The sequence below is a fragment of the Rhagoletis zephyria genome, unplaced genomic scaffold, assembly GCF_001687245.7.
Source record: "Rhagoletis zephyria isolate East Lansing unplaced genomic scaffold, Rhagoletis_zephyria_1.1 Rzeph_scaffold_01304, whole genome shotgun sequence".
Taxonomy (NCBI): domain Eukaryota; kingdom Metazoa; phylum Arthropoda; class Insecta; order Diptera; family Tephritidae; genus Rhagoletis; species Rhagoletis zephyria.
This window is the reverse complement of record NW_016158388.1, coordinates 15,152-40,839: the sequence shown is the minus strand read 5'-3', so window position 1 is coordinate 40,839 and position 25,688 is coordinate 15,152. Positions and strand designations below refer to the sequence as shown.

The 25,688-nt window shown below is 37.6% G+C and overlaps 1 protein-coding gene across 1 annotated transcript; it reads left to right on the top strand.

The window, feature by feature from the left end:
• The first annotated feature begins 11,287 nt into the window (after nt 1-11,287).
• On the top strand, nt 11,288-11,931 carry LOC108363559 (uncharacterized). The gene is made up of 2 exons (XM_017616952.1): nt 11,288-11,529; nt 11,587-11,931. Exons 1-2 carry the CDS (start codon nt 11,297-11,299, stop codon nt 11,828-11,830), a joined length of 477 nt encoding a protein of 158 aa, XP_017472441.1. The 5' UTR covers nt 11,288-11,296; the 3' UTR covers nt 11,831-11,931.
• The last annotated feature ends 13,757 nt before the right edge of the window (nt 11,932-25,688 follow it).

The following is a 25,688-nucleotide window of genomic DNA, read 5'->3' as shown; positions in this document are numbered from 1 at the left end:
GGCGCACATGCGGTGTGAGACGGTCTATCGGCAACTGACCCATAAGCGGAACTGCTGGCTTTGCGTTGGTATGAATGCACGTAGAACACTCCCTCTTGACTGACTTGAGCAGAGCACGCGCACGAGGCACCCAAAATCTTTGTCGCATTTCGTTGATTGTGAGACTGTCGTTCCGGTGGTGAAGCTGGCAGTGATATTTCTTCGCAACGAGACGTGTCACGTAGTGGTTCTGTGGTAGAATAACCGGGCGTCTGGCTGTTATCAGCAGGCAATAAGCAGCATCAATTCTTCCGTTTACCTTCAGCAAACCATCGACGTCTATAAAAGGCGTTAGCTGATATAGAGAGCTCGACTTCGACAGACAACCCTTGTGCTCAATGGCTTGGATTTCATCTGCAAATGACTGGAACTGAACGCGGCGAAGTATTTTATTTTCAGCGGCTGCGAGTTCAGCAGAGCTCAACTCTCTTATTATCTTAAAAAATGACGAAAAATTAGAAAAATTGATTTGATACTCCCCTGTATTCAAAATGATGATTCGCTTCGCAACTTCCTCTAGTGCGCATTCATCTGACGTCAGTTCTGGGATTTCCTGTGGCCAGCTTGATGCGTCTTCACGAAGGAATTCTGGTCCTGCAAACCACCTCGCTGTCATGCTATACTCAATTGACGTAGATGCTCGTGTTGCTTCGTCTGCGACATTTAATGATGTTGGAACCCAGCGCCATTGATTTACAGATGTCGTGCTTAATATTTCGGCTACTCGAAACGCCACAAACTGTTTGTAGCTCCTGCTTGTGCTGCGAATCCATAGTATGACCGTTTTGGAATCGCTCCAAAACGTCGTGCTATTCACTTTAAAGTCGTGGCATCGCTCGAGGGACTCTCTCAGACGGCAACCCAAAACTGCAGCTTGTAACTCAAGGCGCGGTATTGTCAAACCTATTATTGGCGCACACCTTGCCTTGGCGCACACCATAGCAACATCAACTTTATCGTGTTTTTTAACACGTAGGTACGCAACAGCAGCATAAGCAGAGGCGCTGGCGTCAACAAAAATATGCAGCTGGATATCATCAGCGACTAACAGCATTTTTGAGTAACACCGTGGTACCGAAAGACGTTTGAGGGACTGGGCGTTCTTCCACCACTTAGACCACCGCTCTACCAATTCGCTCGGAATAGCGTCATCCCACTGCACACCAAGTTTCCACAGCTCTTGCACAAGCAATTTTAGGCATATCGTGGTATTTGCTAAAAGGCCGAATGGGTCGTACATCGACATTACTATCCCCAACAATTCTCGATTGCTTGGGGGTCGTATGCCGTTAAGAACGTCGTGAGCAATGTTATGGAATCGAAAATGGAATTCTAGCCCGTCACTAGCGGTGTTCCAGGACATTCCAAGAACCTTCTCTGTTGTTGCTTGACGCTCCATTCTCATGATGGCTTTGCCCGCAGAATCGCCTTCACCATTCAGTTTTTGTTGTACCAATTTATTGTTGGATATGAAGTTGCGCAGTTTGAAGTCCGCGGCGGCGTTGATTTTGACAGCTTCCCTTATAACATCAATAGCTTCACCGGTGCTACCAAAACTCATAACCAGGTCATCCACGTAAGTGTTCTCGATGACGGCACGTGAACCTCTGGGCATTGTGGACTGAAACTTGGCAGCGTTTAGGTTTTTTATGTGCTCGGCACAGCACGGCGAACAAATGGCCCCAAATACCATCGTTGTCATTTTGTATACACGTATCGGCTGTTTCGGGTCACCATCTCGCCACAGAAAGCGTTGTGAGTCTTGGTCGGTGCACGAATTCGCACCCGCGAAAACATCTCTTCGATATCACCAGCTACTGCGACGACTCCCTGACGGAACTTGTGGATTATTGTGACTAGCGACTGTGCCTGCTCCGGACCTTTGAGCAGCACTTTGTTCAATGAGCTACCATTTGCAACTGCAGCTGCGTCGAAAACAATGCGAAGCTTCTGCGGTTTGTGAGGGTTGGTGACACCGAAATGGGGGAGATACCATGTCGTGGGGCCAATGCGGTCGGCTTCAACAGACGTCAACTGCTTTGCGTATCCCTTGTCCACGTACTTCGTAATCTCTCTGTTATAGCTGTCCGCGAATATAGAATCTCTCTGCATGCGTGACTCGATATTAAGCAAACGTTGTTTGGCCATGGCATAGCTTGGCGGAAGATTGACCCTCTCTTCCCGCCAAAGCAACCCAACTTCATACCTCTGGCCGAGGTCTCTGGTGGTTTCGGCCAATACTTTTCTGGCACGCTGAGTACATTCTGCCTCCGAGGCAACGTTACTCCTGACACCGAAATTCTCCACTGAAAAGTATTCTTTCATAAGTTTGTTCAACTGACCTAAAGCATTGGATTTCGGAACTTACAGAACCCTAGGCATGGCGGCAGTTTCGTGGCAATGTGGTCCGTATACCACCCAGCCCAACTTTGTATTGATAGCGACTGGCTGATCGTACCTAGCTGCGACTGCTTTGATTGGCACACTTAAATGACAGTTGTCCAAACCAAGTAACAGAACAGGTTTGACTTTGGCGTAACTTTCCACCGGCAGTTCTCTTAGATGCGCGTACTCGGACTTATTGAACGATTGCCTTGGCAAATTGAGGCCTTTGATGGTATGTATACTTTTCAGAGAGTAATTGCGACCATTTACGCCTCTGACATCTAACGACACTATTTTTGAATACTCTGTGGTTTGGCTGTCTCCATACCATTGCAGTGTAAGTGGCATGGCATGTCCTTTCAAACCCAACTGTACAGCAACCTCCTCATCCAGCAGCGACACGGACGACCCCTCATCAAACATGGCGTGTACTTCTACACTTCCATGCGGGCCAATCAGAATAACAGGCAATATTTTAAAAATACTTACTTCGTTTCCTCGGCGGCAGTTCAAGACTCGTTCACGTTCAGCATTCGATTGAGGCAACAGACGATTGGATTGATGAAGCAGTTGGTGGTGCATGCGCTTGCTCCCATTGATAGTGCATGTTTTGCGATGGCGACAGTCGGATAAACCATGACCTGGTTTTAGGCACCCGAAACACAAACGATTTTGCTTGACACACTCCCACCTGGCTGCGCAGTCCAGCGATCCAAATTTTCGACAAGATGTTAACACGTGTGACTGACTACAACAAAGACACAGAGACTGACATGACTTGACATGGACTGACGACTGGCATTTGTATTTTGTCGCAGCGTTGGCAACGATAGTTGATTGAAGCGTAGCGAAATATCGGCGACCCCAGGCATAATTGAAACTACCTTTGCCAAATCACTTAGCCACGCAGCAAACGTCTCGACAGTTGGAAACGGCGAAATATTACTGGCTTCATTCAAACTGCTTAGATGGCGGCAGCTTCAATACCAATTGCTCCAAAAGTGTCGGATTTTCCAAATGATGTTCGCACTTCGCCGATTTAAAAAACGCTGATATGTTGCGAACTCGGTTCGAAAACTCGAGGATATGATCCAGACGGTTGTCATGAATGACAGGGAACTGCTGGACTCTTTGCAATTGTGCACGAATAAGCAGATCCGGCCGACCAAAGTTGAATTGCAACTCCTCTATCACTTTTGGCACATCGTCTGGATACATAAGCATAGAAGTAACCGCTCGCTTAGCATTACCCTGTAACGCTTTCTGTAGACGCATAAGGTTTTGTACCCGAACTCCGCAGTGGTCTCGACGTAGTTAGCGATAAATAGTGGCCAATCCTCTGGATTACCATCAAATGCTGGCAACGGAAATAGCTTGGCGGCAGACCCTTCAATATACGCCAACGCATTTGATGGTGGTGGCATCGGAGGCTGTGCTGCGGGCCGAGGCAATTGCGGTACACCTTGCGTTAACTGCTGATGTGAAAGCGGTATGTCTGCCAAAACATTATTTGTAGCTGACCCTTCTGTAAACGCCGGAGGCTGTGTTGCNGCCAAAACATTATTGGTAGCTGACCCTTCTGTGAACGCCGGAGGTTGTGCTGCAGGCGGTGGCAGTTGTGTTAGCTGTGGATTCGCAGGCGGTACGTTTAACGTGACGTTATTGTTTACTGAGTCTATCTCCATTCGCTGGCGGAGCTGCTGTAATTCCGCCTGGCTGCGGCTGGTTTCGTTGCGCAATTCCTGCACGCTGGCTCTAAGTGCAGTAATACTTGCCACTAGTGAAGCAATCGCATCACTTCCAACGTTTACCTGAGCCTGCGCTGTGTTGTCCAGCGCCCTGATGTTCACAGCAGTCGCATCTGCATCGGAATCTGAATTACTGGCATCAGCGTCAGCGGCATTTGGGGTTCCGTTTGCCTGACTTCTCGTGAACATAGTTACGAGGCGATGCAATTCGGTGTTATTTGCTTAACAATATGTTCGGCGAAATATAATTTTATTTTTAGGCGTGTAAGCAATAGTTCTGCATAGCGTTGAAAAAACGTTTTAAGATTCCGAAATTAATGCCCCAACGAACGGCGAATGTTAACCGCAATGCGTAACGGAATACTTTTGTGACAAATGCTTCATAAACTCTATAGAACGGCAACGGTAGATTACAGTTGAACAGAAAAAGAGTTTATGAAGCGGCAAATTTCCAATCTTCTATAGCGGCAGCTTCCAAATAACGGCTTCGAACTCGCGTTCGGCAACGCACAAATACACGCAAACAGCAACGGCGCAAATAGCAATTTGCAAACTTTTTGTTGTTGGCTGACAAAGACAAATTTGATTTTAGTACAATATAATTATAAAACCTTTATTCCAATTGACTTGCACGTTTGATACAAAATATATGAGTTAGGCTGACAAATAACACTGACGACGAAGACTTTTCCTGGACAATAAAGATGACGGCGACTACGTTGGTGGACGATGATGATATTTGTAGAAAGATGAAGTGTTGATGGACGATAAATACGAAGACGGCGTCTAATTTACTTGACGATTACAGTAAAGACTAGGACTTTTATCAATTTACATTTACAACGCGAATTTAAATGTTTGTACGTATGTGTGTGTGTGTGTGTTTCAAATTGGTGCCTTTTGCACCCGCTGCTTTGCTCGTCAAATTTGGAATGTTTTTGCCAAACGGTGAACGGTATTTTATATGTTTGCATGGGGGTATGCATGTTTGTCGATTTCGTTTTCTCCTTCCCATCCTTCGAAGTCGAAATACCACTGACTACGACAGGGTTGCACTCTAGCGATCAGTGTTGTGCAACGACATCCCCGATGGCAGTACCATTAGCTGGGCTAAGCAGCATATTGAAGGTTCGAGATGAACAACTTGAGTGGATGTTATGGCAGCAGTACAACGAATATAAAGAAAACGTATGCACAAATATATTGAAACTGCTAAGCGATAGATTGAGAATGCTAACGACAGCCGTGATGTATGTATGTAACGTTACAGTTCTAGCCGTTTATTGATCACGCCACAAACTCGCACGTTTACCGTACAGACTACAAGGAACGGGATTGTATGTACTAGCCAAGGGCTATGTATGTACGGAAAGTTACAGTTTGCTCCAAATCACAGTGGTGATTACAAAGAACGGATTGTATGTACTATGCACGAAAATATTTACAGCAACAATGGAAGTTGTCGCGCAGCACAACAAGGATTATTGTTAAATAACTAAATGTCTGTTGAACTGTTTTTCTTTTCACATCGGGTTTTTGCAAAAAGTAAAATTTTATTACGGATTCCGATAGAATACCTATCCTGATATAATATTTGTATGGCAATATTTTTCTTTAAGGCGACGAACCCCTAGAAATGGCCGTGCCAATTGCCTAACTAAAATTAGCAAAACGCAGATCTTATTAAGGATTTCGGCAGAATATCGCTTCGTTACCAATATTTGTTCCACAACTTTTTCAATCCATATAGATATTCTGGCGAAATCCACTATAAAGTCTGAATTTTTGAACTTTGGTTTTAATATAGCCACGCCCATTTCTAGAATATTCTTTGGTTGAAAAAGTTGTGGAACAAATGTTGTTAACAAAGCAATATTCTGCCGAAATCCGCAATAAAATCTGCGTTTTGCAAACTTTAGTCGTACAATTGCCACGCCCATTTCTAGGGTTTTGTCGCCTTAAAGAAACATTTTGCGTACAAATATTATACCGTTATAGGTATTCTATCGGAATCTACAATAAAATTTAAATTCTTGCAAAAACTTGATGTGTTACACCTTACTAAATATACTTATCTTAACATAAGTTTTTGAAAAAAAATTACAAAAAATTGTTGATTCTCACAAAATACACCATCTCGTCATAAAGAAAAATATTTTAAAAATAGTTCTTGAAAAACCCCCATTTACTGGAATCACGTTTTTATAGAGTAGGGATGCCCAAATTATCACATATGTGTCGCGGGCGACTGCGCGTGCAAAGCTTTGCACAGCGGTGATGGTCAAGCGCGGAAGCAAAAAGTAATCGGAAGGGGAAAACGAAGTCAACAGAATAGTGAGATTGTATGTGTGACNACTGGAATCACGTTTTTATAGAGTAGGGATGCCCAAATTATCACATATGTGTCGCGGGCGACTGCGCGTGCAAAGCTTTGCACAGCGGTGATGGTCAAGCGCGGAAGCAAAAAGTAATCGGAAGGGGAAAACGAAGTCAACAGAATAGTGAGATTGTATGTGTGACAGTGATGGAAAATGAGTGTGCATTGTGCCATTTTCGGCCCTTTCGGAAGCAGCCGGCACCTTCAGCACAATCGATTGATTTTCGGCACTATTTTTGCGTAACTCAATGCAACTAATAAATATTTCTTTCGGATCCGCAATTAAAATTTTTTTTTTTACATTTAATCGTATGTGCTTAAACTGATAAATGATATAAACATAGAAACGCAAGCAAAAGAATCTCGCTTCCACAATCTGCATATGCGCTTAACATTTTTGTTTAAACAAATGTGTCGAAATTTAATCTCTAAAGCAAATATTAAATATCATTTAATATATACTTTAGATTTAAATAATCATTTTTAGTGGTGGGCGAGTCCGAGATGTTTAAATGATCGAGATAGTACATTCAATTCGCGTAGATTTTTGAGAACTTTTTTCGTTGAAGGTGTTGCACTTTTTTTCCATACTGAAATTTGTGTACATCATTTATCATTGTCTAAGAAAAACTATAAAATAAAGCTTAATTTAAAATATTGGAATAAAAAACAACAACGCTACACGCGCATTCATCCATATAACATAAAATGCGAACGTTCGTTATATGGAAGAAAGTGCGCAACACCGCAAACAGAAAAATTCAAAAAATCAATGGTATTTTCTAGACACTTCAAACTTGCACCTTATTATACTAGAATGAATGGGCTACAAAATTGTTAACCCAAAACATGTCCTAAAATTCTGAACAAAAATTGTGAAAATTTGATGAAACTTTGTTGATTTTTTTCATGCTTTCAAGTTTCGATTTATTTGCATGGTTTTTGTTTGATAATGAGCTACAATTTTATAAAAAAAAAATAATTAAAATTATTTAAAAAAATAAAATAAATACCGGGTGACCGTGTAATTTTGTCAAAGATGAAGACAATGATGATAAAGCATTAATACACTATATAGGTACGGTGACCATAAATATGGATTCAAAATGAAGGACAATTTTTCAAAAATATGCCTACATATATTTACGTAGTATAAAAATATCAAAAGAGTATTTATGATTCTAAATTCTTAATACATTTTAAACTTTAAAAATGAATCACGTTTTCTTCATTGATATTAATCTTTTTTTACATGAATATTTATAAAAGTATAGTAAAACATATTATAATTACAATAGCTTACACAAGAAGTGGAAATCTTTGAAAGATTATTTTATAGGCAAATTTTGAGTCGATCAAAACGAAAACAATACGAAAAATGACACCGAAGATGGCACAACGCCGAAACCGGTTTGTATCCAAACCAAATTTGACAAGGGATGACGGAAAATCGTTCCACAATACATCATACTCCTACCCTGTCGGAAACACAAACAACTAAAAAGAAAACAATACCCTTCTTTTTTTGTTTTTTTGGTAATTTTCGCAGTTATTTGTCAAAAATCGACGTCATGAATCGACGTAAACGACGAGTTACAAAGTGCCCTTTACAAAAATATATAATTTGTGCAGATTGCGCTCCATAGCATCTACATTTCTAATCCGATTTTCATTATCTTTGGCTCAAAGTTTACTGTAATAATATATCTTCTTTATCGAATTTTTTAAATAATGAAAAAAATAATCAAATGAAACTGCGTATTTGATTGAAAATCTCAGTTTTTTCGCCTGTAGCACTAATAATTTTCATTGAAGTCGCCACAAGGTATATATTTTGGTAAGAGGCACATCAATACCTTTCGAGCTGTAAGTCGCACACGTTAATTTGGAGATTTTTTCATGAGATATTGAAGAAAAGCTACGAAAAGTACCAAAAAACACTTTTTTGAAAAAATCCATCCATTGTCCGATAATTTTAAAATAACGAATAAAATGCGGGACAAATGCAGGACACTTGGATAAAATCAGTACATTTTCAGGTTTTTCAGGTTTGAAAAACTACGCAGGACCGACCTTTGAAAAACAATACGGTCCTGCAAAAAACAGAACGGATGGTCTCCGTATATATAGGTCAGTTCATATTAATGAACATAAAATGAGATCACTATCGATAAAATGGAAATCCTCAAGGGAAATTTATAATTTCAACNCCTAGCACGCTCGCGTGCGCGCAGTTTGCCCGCGACGTCGACTGCGTGCACCTCTGCTGTGGATCCCTATTATAGAGAATTAAACAGGGAATACGGTGGTATAATTTTAAATCCCTAATTTACTGGTCTTCACTATGAAAATCACTTCAAAAAGTTCAACTGTTAATAGCGAAGTTAGCTTTAGGACAATCTTNATTTTACTTTCAACCCCCGTATTGCCCAATTACTTCTATTCCTGCAGAATCGCTATTAGGTAAATTCATTTCCAAAGATGTAAACGGATTAAGAATCAAAGTGTTAGAAGAGATTTGAGCGTTTGGTACAAAAAGTATTTTTGATGTTGAAATTGTACTTAAAATCGGCAAATGGTACTTTTGTACATTTTAAAAATAATTGTACTGAAAAAAGTACAATTGTACTTAAAATATGAACACTGTTTCACTGGCGCTGTACTTGCTGCAGCGATGCCAGATTTGAGCNAAAGTCTCTATGATGAGCAGAACCCGAGACATAACGATTTGAAGAAGTACATGATTAGTCAGAATCACGAAGAAAAGCAAACTTTGACAGATCATATCTCCAAAGAAAAAAGCGAAAAAAAAATTCCTCGAGACGTGTTAGCTTATTTCATGTATAGAACCCATAAAAAAAATTTGGAGCCAATTGAAAGTGTGACACCAAATTTGGCGNTAAATTTTTTACCGATAATAAGTCATGCGAGGGATTTGGGTATTGGGCATTTTACAAGCCTATTAGGAAGTATACATATCTGTGTTCGTATAGAATAGTAGCTTATGTCGGAAGACTGGCTTNATGGTATAATTTTAAATCCCTAATTTACTGGTCTTCACTATGAAAATTACTTCAAAAAGTTCAACTGTTAATAGCGAAGTTAGCTTTAGGACAATCTTGACCATCTTATATATAGAAATGTTAAGCCCGTTTCTTTAGCTTTAAAGCGACGTTAAGATAAAGTCTCTATGATGAGCAGAACCCGAGACATAACGATTTGAAGAAGTACATGATTAGTCAGAATCACGAAGAAAAGCAAACTTTGACAGATCATATCTCCAAAGAAAAAAGCGAAAAAAAAANGCTGCCTCCCGACATAAGCTACAATTTCATACGAACACAAATATATCCGTCTACAAATAATGTTGATTATTTTAATTAAGTCCTAAGATAAGTTTGTGAATCTTATCAGTGTTCTATGTAAGAACCAAAAATCAATACCCTCGCCAATTAGAACTTTTGCTTTAAAAGAAAAATATACATAACGNTTTGGCGCCCGATATGAAAAAGAATGTCTCATATACTGCAGCTAAGGATGAAGAGAAAAGGCAAGTGAGAAAAAAACTACAAGAGTGATTGATACCAATATTGAGCGCAAGTGCTAAGATCAGGTGGCACAATGTACTAAAAATTAAAGGAATACTAAGCTTCTTTTTGGTTGTTGTCTCCAAACCAAATTTGACAAGGGATGACGGAAAATCGTTCCACATACATCAGAATATTAAGCTGTTATAAAGATAGCTTTTAACTACCACGCAGGGCAGTGCACATAAGTATGATGTAAATGAATTTCTTCTAGTTAGGTTCCAGCTGCTGCTCCGAACAAGGGTCTTGTGTTAAAAATATATTGTGTTTACAATTACATCCATAATTTCTGTGGTCATAAACAATAATCGCCTAAGTCGAAAAACCTGAATTCGGAAAAAACGCTTTAAAGATTTGGATTGTAATGTTAGCCTTATGGGGAAACCAAAATATTTTCATCTATAATTTTTTAAATAGCCTCGGTAATGAGATGGGAGTTTTTCACATACACATGGAATAGTAGTTGCAGAAAACGATAGCATATATAACTCAATTCTTTCTTAAGTCGACTTAGGCGGTTATTGCTTATGACCAGAGATTTTTAGTTATGTTTGTGTGAAATAAAATTATTTAAAAAAAAATATTGTTTTACGATTTCTTTTATATAAATATGTGTGTTTCACCTTTAGCACTTTCTCACATGTGACAATGAGAGTCGATGTAAAAAAAGAAATATGTATGTCAAGCAGTTTCTTCAATGTTAATCTATGAGAATTTAAGTGAATGATGGTTTTATTAATTTACTTAATGTTACGGATCCTCAATATCGTCTGCTTTATATACATACCTTTTTAAGATTAAATACCTTTGCATTCCAATATCGTCTGTGAAGTCAGAGGGAGTTTCAAGTACCTTCATTAATTATTAATAATCGCCGAACTCTGGACAAGCATTTTTGCAGAAAAATGTTAATACAAACAAATAAAAATGTACAGGATATAGTACATTTACCTTAATAAAGCTAAACTCTTTTATTATAAATATATTTTTTTTTTATAAAATTAAATATGGCCGTTAGTATCTATATATCGATGGGGTTCATCAATACTATCGGCGAATATCGATAGTCACTACAATGCATAGTTTTCCACCTATAAGCTTACCACTTGATTTAAACTCTCGTTAAAAATTGTATGCTCTTTAATAAATTACTGATATATATGTATGTTGAAAATTATTTCATTGCAGTACTTTGGAAGCCGATCGACCACCTCTTAAATTTTACTCTTAAAATGAGTTTACCTCTTGATTTAAAATCGCTTTGCAAATTCGATACTAGTGCAAACTTCGTTCTTGGTTTGTTGCAACATGTGGATAAGGTTTGCACTCAGGCTCTTGAAGACGGCATTAATTTATGGCGCCTACTTATCAATGAGAGAGCTAATTTGACAAGGTTAATATATGTACATAAATATACGTCTTATAATTAAAATCATGTCTTTTTTTACAGAGATGCAAGTCGACTTATAGTTCGAAAAATTACAAGTGAAGTTGTCCACAAAGGCGCTGATTATTATCCATTTGTTAATAGGACTGAGTTTCAAATAGAATTAACTAATATTCACACTTTGTCATTCAGGGATATAATATTTCCTCCATTGCATGCCTTTTGTGAGGAATTGCAAGTATTACCAAGTGGTATAGATTTTCTTAAAGTATTTCTTAAATCGCCATCCACTTACTTGCGATCATGAATGAAAAAGTAATAAAAAAAATTAAATTTGTTTACATAATTCTTTGCAAATATAAATTAGCGAAAACTAAATAAAAAAGATCCCCGATTTTACCACAAATTTGTTTTACAAACGCAATAACGTGCACATGGGCGTATCCAGAACGAAATTTATTATTTTTTATACAAATATTTATATAATTAACTTTTTCAGTAGTGTTTTTGAGCTTTGTACCACGATTTGTTTGTTAGGAAAAATGGGAAAACAACAAAGGGTCCAACCCTAAATGTAAAAATGCAAAGCATCAGTCTCTTTTATTTCTAAACCTCTGTATATTTTGTTGCCAAATGTGCGAAACCACGGTTAGATGCTAGTTTGCATCTAGGTTGCACAAGTTAGACCTTTTGTTCTAGTGCGCTTTACAAATAAAAGAGACTGATGCTTTGCATTTTTACATTTAGGATTTCACCCTATGTCTACGCGGTAGAAGTTGTAGCTGCTATTTCAGAGATCACCACATCTCCTCATCAGGCTTCTTTTTTGTTGACTTCATCAGGGATCGAACCCGCGTCATCGATGTGCAAAGTCAGAAGCGCTAACCACTAAGCTATGCACAACCCGTAAACTCTTGTTGCTAATCCATTTCCTTATTCAACCTACCACTATCAAGTGTCTCTGATTCGCCGGTATTTAAGCTGGACAGCGTGGTTGTTTTAGTTAATTCCATACATAAAACAGATCATTCATTATATAGTTTTAGGCAGGCTCATCCCAAACTATATATTTGTAAAATTTAAGTTTGCAATACGATTTGTTTGTTAGGTAAAATTTAAAAATAACAAAGTCTTAGCGGTAGAAATTATAGCTGCTATTTCGGAGATCACCACATCTCCTCATCAGCCTTTTTTTATAGACTTCAGCAGGGATCGAACCTGCGTAATCGATGTTCAAAGTCAGAAGCGTTAACCACTGAGCCATGTACATCCCGTAAACTCTTGTTGCTAATTCATTTTCCTTATTCAACCTACTTCTATCAAGTACAGCTGATTTGCCGCTATTTAACCTCGACACCGTGGTTGGTTTTGTCAATTCTATACATCCATTTGCTTATTTGCTTTTTTGTATAGTTTCAGGCAGGCTCTTCCTAAACTATGTATTTGTCAATGTTATTGTGGCTTGTTAACATTTTATTTTTAATATTTTTATTGAGCTTTGTACCACGATTGTTTATTAGGAAAAATTGAAAAAGCAACAAAGTCTAAGCGGTAGAAGTTATAGCACTATTTCGGAGATCACCACATCTCCTCATCAGACTTTTTTTTTCTAGACTTCAGCAGGGATCGAACCTGCGAATTCGATGTTCAAAGTCAGAAGCGTTAACCACTGAGCTATGTACATCCCGTAAACTCTTGTTGCTAATTCATTTTCCTTATTCAACCAACTACTATCAAGTGCAGCTGATTTGCCGCTATTTAAACTCGACAGCGTGGTTGTTGTAGTTGTTGTTGTCAATTCTATAATCCATTTGCTTTTTTGTATAGTTTCAGGCAGGCTCTACCTAAACTATGTATTTGTCAATGTTATTGTGGCTTGTTAACATTTTATTTTTAATATTTTTATTGAGCTTTGTACCACGATTGTTTATTAGGAAAAATTGAAAAAGCAACAAAGTCTAAGCGGTAGAAGTTATAGCACTATTTCGGAGATCACCACATCTCCTCATCAGACTTCTTTTTTCTAGACTTCAGCAGGGATCGAACCTGCGTAATCGATGTCCAAAGTCAGAAGCGTTAACCACTGAGCTATGCACTCCCCGTAAACTCTTGTTGCTAATTCATTTTACTTATTCAACCAACTACTATCAAGTGCAGCTGATTTGGCGCTATTTAAACTCGACAGCGTAGTTGTTGTTGTCAATTCTATAATCCATTTGCTTTTTTGTATAGTTTCAGGCAGGCTCTACCTAAACTATGTATTTGTCAATGTTATTGTGGCTTATTAACATTTTATTTTTAATATTTTTTATTGAGCTTTATACCACGATTGTTTATTAGGAAAAATTTAAAAAGCAACAAAGTCTAAGCGGTCGCTTATAACTATGAGCTGCCTTCTTATAACTATATGCACCGACCCTCAGGCACAAACGCTTTTAAGAGGGGGCCTACATCGTCAAAGGGTGCCTTCCCAAAACAAAAAAAAATTGTATAATATAGAAACCAGTAGTCCTGAAGAAGGACATGATTCTTCAAGTTACTGTGACGGTACAGAGAACGATTCACAGCAGGTAAATTTTTTTGACGACCGGGCCACCAGCTTATTTCATATGAGGAGTAGTGCCTCATATTCAAGCATACCTTACCTGACGTGCCTGACCAACAGCAGTACTGCCTTAAACTTTCTTATAGATACAGGGGCAAATAAAAATTTCATAAAGCCTACTCTAGCTGCTCGTTCAATATTAGTCGATCCACCTTTCTCGGTGCAGACGGTGTCAGGACCAATAGTAATAAAAAGGAAAATTTGTGGAAAATTTTTCCTTAATGTAGGGAACGACACCAAGACAACTTTTTACCAGGACTCCAATCTTTTGACGGCATTATAGGAGATGGTACGCTAAAGGCACTCGGTGCGGTGATAGATAGGAAAAACCATATTCTCACAATCGAGCCGAACATTAAAATTCCACCGAGAAACAAAACAGTTGGAAGCATTAATTTTTCTGCTGCAAATGAAATTCTTAAGGCAGTAGTTCCTTTTTTAAAGTCTCTTGTAGAAAAGTACTCTCATTTGTTCGGGCCACTGAATATAAAAACAAACATCAAAACCTCCGTTCGGGCTGAGATAAAATCCACCACAGATGAGCCCATATACACAAAAAGTTATCCATATCCCGCCAACATGAGGAAAGAGGTAGAGAAGCAGGTTACCGAATTGCTCGAGAAAGGCATCATACGGCCATCTAAAAGTTCGTATAATTCTCCCATTTGGGTAGTTCCGAAAAAACGTAAGCCCTCCGGTGAAAAGCAGTATAGAATGGTTGTAGATTTCAAACGTTTGAATGCGGTTACCGTATCAGACGCTTATCCGATTCCGGATATTAACGCAACACTGGCCAGTCTAGGGATCGCTAAATATTTCACGACGATTGATCTTACCTCAGGCTTTCATCAAATTGCGATGAAGGATTCAGATATACCCAAAACCGCGTTTTCAACCAGGAATGGAAAATACGAATTTCTGAGACTACCTTTTTGATTGAAAAATGTGCTGGCTATATTCCAACGCATGATTGATGATGTCCTTAAGGAATATATTGGGAGGATATGCTATGTGTATATTGATGATATTATTGTCTTTGGAAAAAATACTGATGAGCATATAAAAACTTAGAAATAGTATTTGAAACGCTCGAGAACGCTAATTTGAGAGTGAATTTGGAAAAAACTTAATTTATGGGAACGGAAGTAGAATTTCTGGGTTATGTGATCACGTCTGATGGGATGAAACCAGATCCTTCGAAGGTGCAGGCAATAGAGAACTTTTCGGCCCCAGAAACACTAAAAGAACTGAAAAGTTTTTTGGGAATGACGTCGTACTACCGAAAGTTAATTCGAGATTACGCGAAAGTTGCAAAACTGTTAACCAGTCTCACGCGGGGGGAAAACGCGCAAGTTAAGGCCAACCAATCGAGAAGAATACGCATTAGTCTGAACCGTGAAGCCCTTCAAGCTTTCGATAATTTAAAAAAACTACTAGTTTCCTCAGATATTCTTGCTTTCCGAGATTTCGAAAAACCATTTAACCTTACTACCGACGCTTCAAACTATGCCATTGGTGGGGTGCTGTCTCAAGGAGAACCAGGAAAAGATCGGCCCATCGCGTACACTTCAAGATCTTTAACTAGAACGGAGGAAAACTACGCCACAAACGAGAAAGAAATGTTGGCAATAGTTTGGGCTCTAGATAATTTGAGATCTTACCTCTATGGGGCGAAAAAATTTGAATTTTCACTGATCACCAGCCTCTCACGTTTGCGTTGGGAAGTAGGAACTACAACGCAAAGTTGAAGAGGTGGAAGGCGAGAATAGAAGAGTATAACCACGAATTGATTTACACTCCTGGTAAATAAATGTTGTGGCAGACGCTCTTTCGAGAATTCCATGCCAGGCAAACCATTTAACAGCATCGTTGGGGCCTAACGATTTATCAACAGAAGCTAGAAGCGAAGAGGGGACAGTTCACCGTGCGGACCGGGATGCGTCAGACCTTATTCCACATGTAGAAAAATTCCAGAGAATCATTTACAGCTTCTGCAAGAAGTGTATCTGGAACATTTTCTTTTGTACAAAATCAGGATAACGCAGAGGGTGGTCGAAGATGTTGCCAACGAAGGTAGAATTTGTAGAATAATAGAGGACGAAAATAGGATTGCTCATAGGAACTCGAGGAAAAATAAAGAGCAAATCCTAGAAAAATACTATCTTCCCAAAATGGCGAGCCGGATAAGAAAATTCACCATCATTTGTGAAACCTGCCTCGCAAACAAATATGATAGACATCCTCCAGTACCGCCGATGAAAGACACTCCGGTGGCAAAATACCCATGCGAAATTGTGCATGTGGACATCTTCGAAATTCAAGGAGAAAAATTTTTATCCTGCATAGATAAATTTTCCAAATTTGCAAAACTTTTCCACATAAAAAACCGAGCATCCGTCACTATTCGCGCCAAGCTAGCTAAACTAGTCTATTCTTTACAACTCCTAAAATTATAGTAACCGATAACGAGAGGGGATTCATGACTCCTTTGCTATGTAACTATATAAGAGGTCTGGGGATTGAACTATACCAGACTCCAGTTCAAAGAAGTGAGGTAAATGGTCAGGTTGAAAAATTCCACTCTACCATTATTGAGATCTATCGATGCATTCAAAAAGAGATTAATAACGTTAGACGAAAAGAATTGGTGGTAGGAAGGTCCATAAGGCACAAATTAAAACTACTTCCAAGTAAAAAAAAAGAAAACAAAAACAGGAGCAAACAACAAATTAAGTCAAACGCACGACACAAAAAAAAAACAAAAAAAATATTTTTCCGAATGTCGGAAGCCAAAATAATAAAAACTATTATAGCACAGACGAAACAAAAAGCGTTAACGGCTAACTAAAAAGAGGAAAAAGCTGCCCATAACAAATCACTTAGCCAAGACGTAATAACGCTTACAAAAAGAGGCAAATATTGCCGACCAAAAAAAAAAAAAATGAACACTAACGGCTAAATTAAAGAGGCAAAAGCTGTCGCATGAAAATCACTTAGCCAACACATAATAACGCTTAAAAAAGAAGCAAATATTGCCGACCAAAAAAAAAATGAACACTAAATTTCTTTTTTTTCTTTTTGATACCAACTTACCCACCGCAGGTTTGGTAAAGCCACAAGACCCTATGGAAGTAACTCGTAACGGCATACCTGAAATAGAAATACAAAACTGCTCAAAATCTGTAACAAAAAATGTTTTTTCTATTAACATTCTTGGTTCCTGTGGAATTTCCAATTACGTGGTTTAGAGAATCGGGGACGGTAGTAGCATATGGGCATTCCCATGGTGGCGCACGTGACAGTCGTACGATTTCAATGTGATACAAAAAAGGAATACCATTTGTTTTCTTTAACTTTTTTGGGCCATTGTATAGCACGTAATTAGCTCTATATTTAACCGAAAAATTAAATCAATCGAACTGCTTGGTCCTGAAATATAAGCATTTAAAGAGAGGTTCGTTACGTGACAAAAAATGGAAGTTGATTTTTTCTTTTCTTACAAAATCGCAAAACTCTGCGAATTGTGGATGGCTATTTTGATGAAACTTATTTTGATATGATTTGGAGCAATTCTAGTTGTTTTTAGAGTTTTTTGAATTAATGCAAATTGTTTCAATTCTCTTTTACAACCCCAAGTGTGAAACGTGACGTGACGTGGCGTGACGTGACATAAATTTCCATCGTTATATTTTTGTTAATATTGCTTTTAAATGAATTTTCAACGCAAATAAAACATGTATTTTATGTAGAATATACTTTATATTTTGACTTCAGCGCCAATTCAGGGTCAATTTATTAGAAATCTATGATTTATTATGTTTCAACCACATGCGCCAAATTCGAACCAAATCGGACCATAAATACGGTTTTTCGAAATATCTCGACCTTGGCACCACCTAGGAAGACCAATTTATGCAAACATTATTCTTCTTACATAGCCAGTATATATTTTAAAAAGAAGACAAATCGGCCCGTAAATACGTTAGATATAAAACTTTTATTTTTTTGTCGTGGTGGACCTTCCGCTGGAAACACCCATATAAGAATATACCGATGTACAACGGAAAACAAAAATTTAATTGTAGCGTAATTTTGAAAAATATTGTTAACAAAAAAAGAAAAAATTAATTAAATGTATTTTCTTTTCTTTTTTTTGATTATCCAATAATTTTTAGATATTGCTCATTATCTTTTGATAAATAACTTTTAAAAACCTCTAGCCATCTTCTCAACTAATAAAGGATAATTTTAAAATATGGCCCACTAATCTTTACTAAATAAGTTCAACAACCTCTAGCCACTATTTAAGAAAAGGGTAATATGCAACCATTTAATTACTTATACTTATAAAAATTCTTTTTTTTCCGCCGTCCCTGAAAAAAAAATATATATATAAAAGTTAGAAAGAAAGAAATAGAAAAGTTAGAAAAAATATAAAAAAAACAGAGAAATAAGCGTCGAACAGCGCGGGGCGGCCCCCAACTTTAATTTTTCCGGCACGAATCCGCCCGATGACATCGGGGGATAGGAAACTTGGGCTTTCCGACCCAAGCTAATGCTAGCAAATACCACAACGTGGATGTAGCTCGGCATTTCCGACCACGTTTAAAAAATTAAAAGCGCTATGGAGCGGAAACCAGGCCTTTCCGCCCGCAGCCTATGCTTTTTATCAAATACAGCATCAAGGTAGACTGGAGACTCGGCCTCGCCAGCTACTTACTGCCTACATTTATTCTACAAACGTGCAAAGAAATGGTCAACCACGTCCTTTTATTAACCCTTTCTGTTTTTTTTTTCAAAATAGCTAGGAAACTTCAGCGCTGACTAGTGAACTTTTGGACCCGATGCCTTGGACTAGCACCAACTTGCGGCAAAATTATTAACTTGTGAAGTACATAAGTCATAATGTAAATGTAAGGTGTGGTGGCTTAATCATCTAACAGACGCTGCTTATAGCAAGGGGGCAGGTATGTTTAGGCCTCCACGCTAAATCTACTTATTAAATAATATAATCAGTACCACCCTAATGTGAAGTTAACGCATGGACACATACACACTTATATGTGAAAAACTGCACTTTTTCCGTCAGTGCGTATTCGGTCAATTTCCCCTCAAAACGGATCCTAAAAACTGTTTTGAGGGTTCGATTTACGTCTTTCAATTCTTTTACTTGCTATTGGAGTTTAATCTCCAACGATTACGGACGTTCCGCCACCACACCACTACATATCAGAGGTAACGTTGTAAGCCCACTTGAATTCTAATATACATATATATTGAATAAACCACCTAATACCATTTTATACTAAGTATATTAAACTTGGCCTTTTATTTCTTCTTGTTTTTTTTTCAAATAAAAACACTGGTGCTTTGTTGGAGTTTATACCCACGCAAACGCCACGGTTTTTCCACCCCTATTCTAACAAAGCTGCAAAAGGGAGCGCATCACTATTGTGATTTCTACTGCGCCTGAAAATATGCCACAAAAAATAGATTTTAAGTGCTTAAGAATGCACTAAGATTTTAAAATTATATTGTGGCGGCATGTTTGCTTTAGCGACATACTTTGAAGCGCAGTATAAATCACAGTAGTGATGCACTGTATTTTGTGACGTTGTTAGAATAGGGGGGTGAAGCAGGGATCGCTCGATTTGTACCTTTTGGCAGGTACAGAGTGGTGTTGTTCGGAAATTCTTTTATTGAGCCGTCTTCGCTTAACAGCCTCTTTACAGCGCTTTCAGTACTGCTAGTGATATCAGAGCGTAATTTTCCGGCGCAACTAGTAGTATAGTTTTAGGTTTATATATAATATGTAATATAATATAATATAATAATATTATATTATAATAATGCCAACGGTTTTACCCTCCATTCCAGCCCATCCGCACGAGTGGCGCAGTTCGCTTGACGTAAGGAACCAATATTTTAAATTTTTTGGCTGATTTTGTCTTTATGTTAATGATTCATTTATTGAGAGATAATAGTATCGCTTTATTAATGCTGAAAAGCGAATCAGATATATCAAATGTGCTGGGCGGTTACCCTGTAATGCGATGCGAATGAAAAAATTTTCGCATTTGCAATATTCGTACTCTGTAGTTCGACAATCGCAAAGGTTTTTGACATTTTCGCATTTAGTTTTTCCCTTTCGCAATAATTTTTTCCCCTTCGCTTTGGCAGCACTCTGTTTTGCAAAGGCAAATGTCAAACACTCGTGGCATTCGTAATTTCCACGCTACAGCTAAAAAGCAGTCGCATTGTATAAAAATTTAAGTATAAAATAACATAACATGATTTAGGTGGTATAATGTAGTAATAATCTGTTAAATTTATAGGGAGAACCCAAAAACAAAACAAACGCAGCAAAAGCAGTTAGAAATTCTTGTGGACTTCATGAGATCGCATCCCGACTTGTCCAAAGGACTATTAAAAACTTCGGACATTAAAAATGCTTTCAATAATCTGTGGAAGAAGTTAGTTTGCCAGTTAAATGCAGCTGCGCAATATAGCCGGTTGAAAAAAGGTGATTTTATGTATGCAGTATTAAGGAATTATGATATAATGTATGTAATCAATTTCTATGTTTGGGCTGACTATAAAGTACATTTAAAGGCCAAACTGCGCCGTAACAAACAAAGCGTTTCGGGAACTGGAGGCGGTCCTTCAACTTACGTACCATAGTCACAGTTGGAGCAGCAAGTAAGTGAGTTGTTGTGCACTGAGCAATCAGTAAGCGGGATAAGTGGCACACTGGTGTTTGGTGCAGCGTCAAGTGCATGCAGGAAGAACAAATTGAAACAACCGAAACTGAAAATGTCGAACCCAGGGAAAAATGATGTATTTATAGAAGCGAATGAATATGATACTGAGCTACCTCAATTTTCAAGTGCCACACCTACTCCCCGCAAGAAGCAGAGTCTACTTGAACGACAATTTGAAAATCAAATTGTGTTTCAAAAGACTTCAGCAAAAGCATTGAACGACATAAATTTTAATTTGAAAAACATTTTTAAAACAATGAAAAAAGTAAAAAATTTGCACAACGAAAGTTCAAACTTGAAAATGAAAAGTTGATCTTCAGGCAAAAAATTGAGCGTCAAAAATTGCAACTGAAGCTCAGAAAGTTAGAGTTAAAAAAAGAAATGCTTGAAGTTGAATTGAAAAGCAAAGAGTTGATATCTAATAACAATATCTAACCAGCGACTGCACTGTGCAACAATTTCAAGGTCAATGCCTAAGTCGGAATGATTCTAACTCTGGATAAATCCCTAGACTCACATAGTAAAACCTCCAAATTTGTTTGCATTCGCAGTTAGATTTTATTTTTTATGGTCATTTTAAGTTTACAAGTTTATGCACAGCTTAGTGTACAGCTGCGGTCAAAATAATAGCACCAAAATTCAGAATGGTGTTGCTGGCGACTTATGTTTATTTATTTATTTTCTAATAATTTTCATTTAAATTATAGCTCGACCTACAACAGAAACCTAATAAGTAAATGCATCAGAACTTCACAAGGTTTACGATAACTAATTAAATTTCAAAAAATGTTCATACAAATTTCAAACTTCTTATTCAGAGTAATAAAGTGCAAGTTTCAAGTCCCTAAATTAAAAGTTATTTTTAGCGACTTGAAACTTGCACTTTAATATACTAAAATGCATGGGCTATAAAAGTGCATACACGAAAATTTTCCTAAAAAACTCTGAATAAGTTTGAAATTTTTATTACTTTTTTTTGAAACTTGATAAATTTTTATGAACTTTGCGTAAGCTTTGAGGCTTTTACTTATGTATGTATGTGGTGTAGCATGACAGCTAAGCAAAACAAAATGTTCATACAATATTAAGTAAAAAGTTCAATATACTTTTGGCAATAACTAGGCCAAAGTACTCAAATCAATTTAGCTTGCGCTGCACTTCTCCAATAACAGAAACTCGATTGAACCCATATACATTTATGTATGCATGCACAACAACGTAGAATCATAAGCATGACTAACAACTTAGAAATGTAAGTTTGTAAATTAGATTACTCATAAGGTAGATTGTAAGCATATAAAAGAACGGCGATGAGCCGAATAAAACATTCCCACTTTAAGACTCAACGTTTTTACTTGCGTTTTACTTTTGGATTCATTGTGGGGCATTTTAATGCTCACCTAAATGCGGCTGTAGAGCTAAGACAATACTAAACTCCTTCCAATCTTTACATGGCGATCCTGCCAGCTCAAAGCTAGATCCTGCCAGCTCAAAGCTAGATCCTGCCAGCTCAAAGCTAGATCCTGCCAGCTACAATGAGCTAATCTAGATCTACAAATCTCCTGCCAACTCTATCTAGACCATGCCAGAACATTATGGTAGAGGAATACGTTCCGGAAGGATCGAAAAACGCAGAAGAATACCCCAAATACATCCCTACAAAAATTGTAATAGGACCCAAACCAATATCCCTAGAGGAATACCGGCAAAGGCAAAACCGCCAAAAAGCCAACTTACAAGAGTTTAGGCAACGAATAAGCTGCGAACATAAACCCAAAAAACGTGGAGGTAGAAAGCGAAGGCACCAAAAAGAATGTGCAGAACTACAGCGAATAATTAACATCAGTCGCGGGCAACAAAAGAAGAAGTTGATAACCAAACTAAAAGATGTGCACAAAAATGGGTGGAACCCAGCAACAACAACAACGCAGAACCACCAAAAGGATCATTAGGAAATTTATAGTATGAACAGGGAAACCACCTTAGTAGACGCCATAAATCCAAAAACTAGGGAAGAAGAAACAAGGAGAATGTTAGCACAAATAAGACAGCTATAACTAATAAAAATACAAAAAAAAAAATATTTTATTAAATTAAAAAACAAGAACTAATAATAAAAAGGAAAATTGTTTTTCTCATTCATTTTTTTTTTCAACCGTAAAATATTATTAACATAAAAATGACTTGGTGGAAAATTGCACTAAACGGCATATTAATAGGAATAGCAGGATACGAAGTAGGAAAAGAAACCTCAGGTGAAAACACCTACGAAACTAAAGTAATTAAATATCAACCACATCCTATCGTAGAAAACAAGGAAGAAGTTCCCGATAAGTGGTTGACCGCTTTTGCATGCGTAGCTACATGTTTAATTGTCGCAATGGTAATCTTGATAAAAAATTACATTAAAAACAAATTGAGACAATTAAACAATGTACAACAACGCGTATAACTCTCTCAATAAAAAGAAACAACTTTCAAAAATGCCAAAAGTTTTAAACCAGAAATGAATCAATGGAAAGAAATCCATGACACATTAACTGACGAAAAAACTAAAGCTAGTAAATCATACAAATGTATAAATAAGAGTATTCCTATAACCACGGAAACTATAGTAAAACATTTGAACATAATCTTGGAAGCCCTTAATAACATTAGACAGGTGATCAATGTAGCAAATCGCATACTTACCACAGAACACCAAAAGGAAGCTTACCAATTTTTCATTGCAGTACGAGATAAACTTGTATCTTCGTTAGCTAGACACAATATAGAAGTAACAATACCAACCACATTAGAGGAGAATCTCCAGGTTGATTTTAACTTACTTCTGTCAGAACGCGTCCGAAGCCGGACTCCATCACCCTCTTTAAGTCAAGGGGAAGACACCAAAAAAGTAAACATCCCAACCATAAACGTCACAATGGTACAAACAGTAGTCGAATTCATTAAAACCGCCTCGTCAGTACTCCCAGAGTTTGATGGGAAGCCAGAAAACTTACACAGCTTCTTAGATGCCCTCGACATACTTGATCAAATCAAGGATGAGCACGAACTTTTAGCAATAACAATGATAAAGACCAAGCTAAAAGGAACGGCAAGAAACTTCATCAGTAATGAAAACACGATTGGACAAATAAAAACAAAACTCAAAAACGCGATAAAAGGTGAATCGGTAGAGGTTTTAACCGCTAAACTTCTAAACGTTCAACAACGTAGTAAAACTGCTAACCAATACACAGCGGAAATAGAAAAAATTACCAGATCACTAGAAGGAGCATATATCTCGGATGGATTAAACCCAGACTTAGCAACGAGATATTCTACACAGGCAGCCGTCAAGGCAATGTGTAAAAACAGCTCCAACAATAATGTTAAAATGATAATGCAAGCGGGAACGTTCACAACAATGAACGATGCGATCTCTAAGTTCACCAACAGCTGTACCGAAATAACAGGCAGCTCGAATACAATTTTGAACGTACGACAACAGAGTCAGTACAGGAACAATTTCCGGGGAGGATACCGAAGTAACAACTATGGAAATTACCAAAATCGGATATTCAGACCACAACCGAGATACAACAATAACTCGAGGTCGTACAGCAATAATAATAATAACCAAAGAGGATCACAAACCCAAAACGGCAATAGATCCTACAACCAGACCCGCAATGTGCGCAGCTGCACCCAGACGGAAAACCAGGAAGCTCCACTTCAAAATTAATAGAAAGAAAAATATGTGTACTGAACCTAAATCTAAACAGCTATATATCCACAAGGACATCCCTAAATAATTCGATTTCAAATTTTTTAATTGATACGGGAGCAGACATTTCCATTATAAAAATGCATCAAATTAGTAAAACTCACAAAATTAATAAAGAACAAATTACAGATTTAAAGGGCATTGGTCAAGGAATAACTAGCACATTAGGCACAATTAAAGCGGATTTAAAAGGTGATGACCTTCTAATTTACCATAAATTCACACAAATAAAGATCAAACTTTTGTTAGAATTATCAACACAACACATAAAAACACAACTATTCAAAATTACAAGATCAATACCGAAAATTTAGACGATTACACACTAATTAAAACAACCACACACGATAAAAATTGCAATGATACAGAGAAATTAAAAAGATTAACAAAAAACTTTCCACAATTTGTTAACTCTCAACTAACAACACTATGCACAGAATTCATAGACATATTTGCCCTAGAAACAGAACCAATTTCCTCTAATAATTTCTACAAACAAAAATTATACATGAAGGATGACACTCCTGTTTACATAAAAAATTATAGATTGCCTCAAACGCAAAAAGGAGAAATAAGCAAACAAGTAAATAAGTTAATCGAAGATGACATAATAGAACCCTCCATATCGGAATATAATAGCCCAATCTTATTAGTCCCTAAAAAATTACTCCCAGGTAAAACAGAAAAAAGATGGAGATTAGTGGTAGACTACAGACAGGTAAATAAAAAGCTAGCAGCAGACAAATTCCCACTTCCAAGAATTGACGATATCTTAGATCAACTTGGAAGAGCAAAATATTTTTCATGCCTAGACCTTATGTCAGGTTTTCATCAAATCGAATTACACCCCGACTCCAGGGATATAACCTCATTTACAGCCGATAATGGCACATATAGATTCAAAAGACTACCCTACGGATTAAAAGTAGCACCGAATTCATTCCAAAGAATGATGACCCTAGCATTTGCAGGCCTCAAGCCATCTCAAGCATTTCTCTACATAGATGATTTAGTTGTATTAGGTTGTTCT

Excerpts from the sequence above, each read along its gene's own strand:
- LOC108363559 (XM_017616952.1), top strand. The coding sequence starts at position 11,297 with ATGTATGTTGAAAATTATTTCATTGCAGTACTTTGGAAGCCGATCGAC. Across the intron at positions 11,530-11,586 it reads GAGAGAGCTAATTTGACAAG|AGATGCAAGTCGACTTATAG; the intron begins GTTAATATATGT and ends CTTTTTTTACAG.